This window comes from Echinops telfairi, unplaced genomic scaffold (genome assembly GCF_000313985.2).
Source record: "Echinops telfairi isolate 266 unplaced genomic scaffold, ASM31398v2 ScPeMD7_2010;HRSCAF=2546, whole genome shotgun sequence".
Taxonomy (NCBI): Eukaryota; Metazoa; Chordata; class Mammalia; order Afrosoricida; family Tenrecidae; genus Echinops; species Echinops telfairi.
In genome coordinates, this window is record NW_022105908.1 from 21,327,937 (window position 1) to 21,336,385 (window position 8,449).

Genomic DNA, 8,449 nt, shown 5'->3' on the forward strand with positions numbered 1-8,449 from the left:
CTGATACGTAGCTCCGAAACATAGCAATGCAGACAGAAGCATGTACAGTATGAGCCAATCAGTGGCAGTAATGACAGAGCATGCGCTGTTACACAAAAACCGCGATACAGTGAAGCCGCGGAAGTCGAAGTGCGAAGTGGCGAGGGTTCACTGTATACTTATGTATTCAAAGGCAAATGTGCTCTGTCTCCAGTTTCCTCCTTAATGACCACAGAAAATACAAATACACCTTTAAAATGCTGACATTTAGGAGACAGAGAAATTTTCTCTACTAAATTTTTAACTTCTATACATTTTAATTTATTTGAAATATTATTAAAAATTTAAATTCACATATCTACTCTGTAAACCTCTACCCAACGCTTTTTTTAAAAGGGGGGGCTGGTTCAAAAGTGAGTATAGACAACTCCTATGAGAAGCTTTTGTGGCGCCAACGGGTTAAGCGTTGGGCTGCTTACTGAAAGGTCAGTGGTTCAAACCCACCAGCCCACTCCAGGGGAGAAAGATGAAACAATTTTCTTCCATACAGATTTACAGCCTCAGAAACCCGATGGAGCAGTTCTACTCTGCCCTGTAAGGTCTGAGTCAGAACTAACTAGATGGCAGAGAGAGAGAGAGAAAGTAGAGAAAGGGGACAGGGGCTAGAGGAGGTTATTTAAAGCAGCTTTGCGCCACATGCTGATGAAAATCATCTAAATGAGGGGAGAAAAGGACGATGGCAGAGAGTAGGGAGAATTGCTGGCACCGTGGCATCCTGTAAGTGGAGAGGGGTTGCATCTAGTATACAATGGAAGTCTGGCACATACACAGCTCATCCCTAGTAATGGGATGGGTGGCAGCACACATGGACACAGATGCAGGCAAATGTAGTAGATATGGTAGATTCATAGAAAGGAGACTATAGAAATTCCCATCTGCCTAAATCTGCTTTCTCCGGGGAAAGCAAGTGAGGTCACCGGCTGAGAGTCAGATGGAGAGAAGAAAGCTAGATGTTGGCTTAGTTTGCACCTATGCAGTAGACCATGTGTGCAATTGATTCAGTTACTATTGGGGTGTCTACTATGTGCTAGGCACTGGTCGAGTGGGTACAAGGTCTGGCTAGGGTTGATTTTTTTCTATACTTTTTAAAATGGTAGATTAGCATGGTTACTTTTGAAATACATGAGAACTAGTGTATTAAAATTAATGCTGTACTAACATGACGCTTTTCCCCTTTCAGTGAGCCTGCTCACAGCAAGAACAAAAGCACGAAGGCATCACAGAGAAATAAGAGAAAACACCAAGCTAGAAAGACCACAGTAACAAAGGGTGGGCCAGGAAAACCCAATTTGAATTCTGCTAGACTTGGGTGCTTAAGAGAAAATAAGCAAGACATTAAATTCATGCAGCTGCCCTTCAGGAAGGAAGTCTTCGAGGGAAAGTCATATTCAGAGGCATCTAGGGCTTCGTGCTAACAGTTCACCAGCTAAGTCATCAGTGAGCTTTTTAAAAACATCAAGATTACAGCAACCTTCTGCTTAAATCCCTCCAGTAACCTAGCTTAACAAACAGCTAGACATAATGTGGCCTCTGCTTTCTTCACAACAGCATCACATACGACTCCTGCCAGTTTCAACTGCGCACTACAGAAAACAGAAATAGGGTCTGTATTGGGTCTTTCATACAAGCAGCTGTGGTCAGTTTCCTTTGCTTTCACACACACACACCCAGACCACCCCACCCCCGGCACAAGTATTTTCATTTTTAAAAAATGTGTTACAACTGCCTACGTGGCTCAATAATCAGCCCAAATTAATCTATGATGACCTCATTTATTACAGACCTTTACATTACTTCTCAGTTGAGGCTGACAAAATAATGTAACTGTTATCTCAGGCCAATTTCAGAAGTCGAAGTTGTTTGTACATTTTCAAACTCAAAGAATTCAAAGCAAGAGCACAGATGGGGGAAACAACGAACTTAGACTGGCAGCTCCATCCAAGTGAGAGGTACCCAGCACAAGGCAGGGTGATTCAGAATAGTACTTTTTTCTATGTGGTAGTTACATAATCTGTTGTTAATTTGAGACTTAAGAATGAAGGGGTGGAGTTTAGCCTGTCAATCAGATCGCAGCTTAATGTCCTCATTTAGAAGCACTAAGGAGATACATAGCTCGCTGGAGGCAGTTGAGAAAACACATTATGGTACCTTGGGGGTGGGGTACTAGAGAAACAGACAGTGGCTAAGGAGAGTGGATGCTTGTTTGACCTCTGCCTCAGGGTAGTTTTTCTTCCCTGCCTAGCCAGAGGTCAGACATGGCCATGCAGTTTACTGGGTTGTTTCCTGGAAAGAACATGGGAAGTTAAAGTTTTGATCATTTTCTTTGGTTGCTCCCTTTGGTTATTCCTGTTTGAAATGGTGAAAATGAATGTGATGAATGTGTATTTTGGGCTCAAGGGGCGAAATCGCTGCTTGACTTTCTCAGAGAACGTGGTGCATAATGAAAATGACTGACAGAAGGTCAAAATGGCTGACAGAAAGCCTGGCTCTGACATGATGCTGTCAGAGGCCTAATCCCATATTTTGTATCAATAGAATAGTTTAGATAAGGATTAAGATAGGTAAGAACTGAACTTGACTGTTTTGAGAATTGAGTTTAGTACCTGATTCTACTTTGTTTATACTGATTTCTTCTGCTTATTATTGTTGCTATAAGGATTGATGGAAATGATTATTGGGAAGTATGAAAATAGAGCATGTAAGCCTTGCCTTCAGCCATTAAAATTTGAGTCTTTAAATGGGTTTAGGACACCCCAGCAAAGAAGGCTCTGGATAAGCCCCACCCAGTGCTTTGGAGTATTCAAGACATTTACATTCCAAGAGGCCTGCCTAGAGGGATGTTGACAGATTGGGAAAAAAAGGAACTCTTTGGATTTTTGAATTTTGAACTAGTGGTTTGCACTTGAGGCTGGAAAAAATCTGGAACCACGAAGAAAACCCCTCTTAGGACTGGACTTTAAAGGAAGCCTGTGAGCAGGCTGAAATGCTTGCTAGGTGGCTTGATGAGTGGAAGTGGGCGAAATACAGCAAAAAAAGAGACGGGTTGAGTCTGGCCACTGACACCCATGGACCTGGTTCACAGGAACTACAAAAGATAAGAGTGGGTTGACAGGTCTGAAGTTCATGACCTAGCACAAGGGTGATACACATTTGGACACTTAGTGTCGAGCCCAGGGTCTAAAGGTGAGGTGACAAATGGACACCCTGGGGAGGCTGTGAGGCAGCCCACACTGAGCTGACCAGAACCAGACCAGATGAAGTGAAGATTTTTTGAGCCTGTGAACTGGTGCATATTGCTGCTGACTTTATGGCTGGTCTGTCCTGATTTGACTTTGCTTATAGATGCAGACTCACAAAGTTCCAACTGGAATGAAGATTCTTCACGTCAAAGAATATGATTGTCTCCTTAGAGGACTGGGTTGTTGGAAGTGGGCAGAACAGAACTGAATACACACAACTGGGGGGGATAAAGGCATGAAGTCGTTGGCTTACAAACTTTCATAGGTGGGGGAATATATTCATAGGATTAAGGTGTAGTGTTACTTAAACGCAATTGTTAGGCATAGAATATTTTTGTTTTGTTCACTTATAGAATGTTATGTTTAAATGAGGGTGGCACATTTTTTAATTGTATGCATTTCAGGTTTATCCTGTTAGGTACAGATATGATTTTATTATTGTTTGTTTGAAAATTATATATGGCTAAAGAGTTGTATAAAAGTGTTAAATTGACAAGGGGTGGTCTATGGTAATTACATAATCTATTGTCAATTTGTGATAAGAGTGAAGGAGTGCAGTTTAGTCTGTCAATCTGGTCATAGTTTGATGGCCTCATTTAGAGGTGCTAAGAAAATAAATAGCTCACTGGAAGCAGGACACACACTCACTCCCTACAAGACATGCTTGCTGACAGGGCACATGGAACTACGCTGGAGCCCTGGAGCTGAAGGAGACACATGGAGACCAAGTACTGGGATTCCTCTACCACCACTAGATCTATAAGATTTTCCACTCACTGGCCCATGATCTTCCTGCATTTGGCGTCACTGCATGTGTTTCATGAGTCTGAAGAGAAATTTATAGATTGGTATTGGACACATGGGCTAGTACCAGACTTATGGACTTGATCTGGACTGGACTGGGATATTTTCTCAATATTCAAATGCTCTTGTATATAAAACTCTTCCTTTTAAACATGAATGTCTATGAATTTGTTTCTCTAGTCAACACAGACTAATACACCTACAGGCCAAAACAAAACTAGTTAAAGCCTACTTATGTGAGTGGAGGAAGGGGTTGTATGTTTAAGTGGAATAAACATACCTAGATCATTTCAATAAAGTGTGATAAAGATCAGTTAATCATAAGTGGTTAAAGACGTTCTCCCATAACAATAAAAAGTTTTGAAGACAACAAACAAAAACGTTTCCCAGAGAGAAAGGAGAGAACTAAAAAGATTGGGGGAGTGGAGGGGACACAGCACAGGGAGAGTGCAAAGCAATCCGTACACACCTTGAGGGAAGAAAGCCCAAGTACGAAGGATTTTCGTAAGGAAGCACACAGGATCAGAATTTTACTTTAGAAAAACCAAAGGCAAGGAGACAGGAGACCCTTGCTATAATCTATGCTAGAAAACGTGACCTGTTCCATTCTGGAACGACTGAGTGTGATACCCACGGGGAGAAACAAGTTGGTGAATAACCATCAATCAACAGAACTCTTTTTCCCTCAAGCCCTGGGCCTACTTACTTACCTTCATTTCCCCTAGCAACTAAACTAGAAATCCTCTAATAGAAAGAATGTTTTATCTACCTAAAGATGAGTAATAGTAGTTCACACAGAACAAATATTTAATAAGTGTTTCTGAAACAAACGTCCACTAAAAAGTTTTTAAAATAAATTTACAATATTATTTGCATGGGGGACGGGACTGGTGGGGGGGGGGGAGCCCACAGCCTCCTGTACTGAAGACCCAACACAAAAACAGAATTAGAAAGTCAGTCAAATCAGATGTACCAATAAGTGACTCAGATAATATTAAAGGGGGACTCTATGTGGTCATTTCAGTCTTAACTTCTTTCCTCCAAATTCAGCTAGAGAAAATAAACAAGACATTAAGTTCACGCAACAGGACTTCAGGAAGGAAAGTCTCAAAAGAGATCATAAATCACACATTCATAGGCAGGATACATTATATTTCCAAAATACTGAGAAAAGACATTTCTGGGGGTGTTTTTCAGATGAGAACAGAAACAAAGACACACCCCCACACAACCACCACCACCCCACACCCCGCCGAAGAAACTAGCAGGGGAAGCATACAAATTAGGATTTAGAGGGAGCAGAAAATTTACAACCAGCTTCTGCTTCTGAAATTGTCCTGAAGTAAAAGTGACATGATTTTGTCACCCTCAACTAAGAAGCATATCAAGGTCTGTAATAAATGAGGGCTGCTTACTGAACCACCTATGAAGTGTGAAGGAAGCATGAACCACCTGGAAGGAAGAATAAAGCTAGTTAGACCAAAGTAACCGGAGGTTGGACCTGGAAAACTTAAACTCCCTGCCATCTAGCTGATGCCAAGTCATAGCGACCCATAGGACAGGACAGACTGCCCCTGTAAGTTTCTGGGGCTGTAACCCTACAGGAGCGGAAAGCCCAGTCTCTCTTGGTTTCCAGCAGCTGACTTGAATTTAACCCAGCATACAATGAATCATTACTCCACCTGGGCTCATGAATAGGGTATTGAAGGATAATGGAGAGGAGGAATGAAAGGGGAAGAGCGGAGATATTAAGGGTGCACCTACTATAGATTAAGCAACACTAATGGCATAGTGGACTACACACTGAGCTGCTAACCACAAAGTCAGTAGTTCTAACCCCCTAACAATTCAGCAGGAGAAAGATGAGGCCTTCTGCTCCTATAAAGACTTAAGGTCTCAAAAACCCATTGGGGCAGTTCTACTCTATCCACGACCCCTCTACGGGTCGAATGACCCTTTCACAGAGGTCGCCCGATTCATAACAGTAGCAAAATTACAGTTATGAAGTTGTAATGAAAACAATTTTATGGTTGGGGGGGTCACCACATGAGGAACTGTATTAAAGGGCCGCGGCATTAGGAAGATTGAGAACCACTGCTCTAGGGTCCTATCGGCCAGAATCTTATGGCGAGACTTTGGTCTCTTTGGTACTATGGATTCGACAAATTATATCTTAGATTCAGTATCTTCACCTGGGGAAATGATGGGGTTCAAGCTAGGATGAGACAATGGGAGAGGGATGGGAGGGAGTGGGCAGATCTGAAAGTCCTCCAAAGGCAAAATCAACAAGAGGTAATGTGTAAACAAGGAGATGTCTAGGCAATTGGACATCCCCTCACAGAAGGGTCACAAGGTAGGGACGAACCAACCAGGGTGCAGTATAGCACCGAGGGAACACATAACACTCCTCTAGTTTTTTAATGCTCGCCCCCTCTCCCCCTTACTGTCATGATCCCAGTTCTACCTGACAAATCCAGCTAGACCAAAGCCTGGGCACTGTTACATATAAGAGTTCTCAACACACAGAATCCAGGACAGATAAAGCCCTCAGGAACAATAATGGGCGTAGCAATAACATGAATAGGGGGAAGAAGGGGAAGGGGGAACCGATTGATCGCAATGATCGATGTATAACCCTCCCCCACTCCCAAGAGGACAAACAATAGAAAAGTGGGTAAAGGGAAAAAAAAAAGTGGGTACAGATGGTGTACGATTTGAAAATAATAGTAATTTATAATTTATTAAGGGGTCACCAGGGTAGGAGGGTGGGGAAGGAGAGGATAAAAGCGGAGCTGATACCAAGGGCTCAAGTAGAAAGAAAATATTTCGAAAATGATGATGGCAACATATGTACAAATGTGCTTGATAGAATTGATGTATGGGTTGTTATAAGAGCTGTAAGAGACCCCAATAAAATGATTTTTTATTATTATTATAAAGGAAGTGTCTAAGATGATCCCTGGGTTTCCAGCTTGTGGAACTGAAAGGATGTTTTATCTACTTTTAGGACAGTCCAAATTACCTAAAGTCCACAAAATCTGGCATGACCTGTCCACTGCTGCCCACCTCACCCACCTCATCTCCACTCTCTTCCCATTTATCTCCTGGCACCAAGCACTACACAATCTTCTTGACAATTCCTTCCTACCGTAGGCTCTTCCCACAGGCGCTTTCCTCCGATTGAGAAGCTCTTATTCATTTTCTTTCCCTAACCGATCCCTACACATCCTTGGAATCTCAGCTTAAAATCCCATTTTTCAGGAAAACCCTACAATTCCCCAGAATAGATCAGAGAACGACTACTATTCACAGCACTTTATTTTGACTATCTCCCACAACTTCTGAAATCGGAACGCCTAGTACCATACCTAGTGCTCAAAAAGAGCTCAGTAAATATTTATTCACTGAAAATGTGGGTTAATTCAGTCGAAACAATCCCAGAAAAATAGTTATTAGCGGAAGAAAAATAAGTTAGAGGTCATACAACTAGTATGTGCCTCCCAATAACCTCCAAATAAACAAACGCGGTCATCGAGTCAATGCTGACTCAGAGTCCGCCACGGACGGGGCAGCGCTGGCCCTGTGGGTTTCCAAAGCTGTACATCTTTATAGGAGCAGAGTCTCATTCACCCCGCTTAGCGGCTGAACTCGAGCTGCTGACCCGGCGGTTAGCAACCGCAGTTAGCAACCGAACCTATGTACCCACCACGCAACCAATAATCTAGACACAGGGAAATAAAGGCTCATTCTCTGCCCTGAAAATAGTCCTGGCTGGTAAAGAAGAAATGCGTGGATTTCGTTCGAACTGACACCCGAAACGGCTTTCTGTCTCCAGTTCTTCTTCCCTGAAGCTCCCAATGAGGCTGCGGGGTACCCGGACTCCGAGGCACACGTAGCCGACCCCCACCGACCCACTGGGCCGCGTGTGTGCGGGCCGGAGACTCACCTGGGCCCCGCCCACCGTCCCATGCAGCTGCAACAGGCACATGAGCTGGGGCAAATGTGGCACCGGGCGCACTGGGCGATGCCCCGAAGGAACGGTGGACCCCGTTCGCGGCTGGAGCAGCCCGGACACGCTCTCTAGCAGTAGCAAGCGGAGACGAGGACCCGAGCCCATCGCCGAGAAGCCCCCAGCTCCGCCAGGGACCCCCGCCGCGGGCCCACCAGACGGCCCGCTAAGAACGGCTGCCGCCATCTCCACCCGGGCTCTGGCGGCGGCGTGGCGCGATGACGCAAACGCACCGCGACGAACGCGCTTGCGGAGGGAACGTGAGGAGAGGGCGCTGTGCTCCTGCGCACTGGGGGCATGGAGCGCTACCCTGGGAGTGCGCATGCGCGCATGAAGGGGCTGAGGCGGAAGTCCAGCT

The 8,449-nt window shown here is 44.3% G+C and overlaps 1 protein-coding gene across 2 annotated transcripts in view; it reads right to left on the reverse strand.

The window, feature by feature from the left end:
- Positions 1-8,449, reverse strand: part of PELP1 (proline, glutamate and leucine rich protein 1) — a 75,814-nt gene that overhangs the window by 20,771 nt on the left and 46,594 nt on the right. The window contains exon 1 of one of the 2 annotated variants that reach the window (XM_004716119.2): positions 8,029-8,277. The exons of the other annotated variant lie outside the window; for it this stretch is intronic. Coding sequence (XP_004716176.1) covers positions 8,029-8,277 — 249 coding nt within the window. Of the gene's footprint in view, positions 1-8,028; positions 8,278-8,449 lie in introns of those variants that run through there. 2 annotated transcript variants of the gene reach the window in all.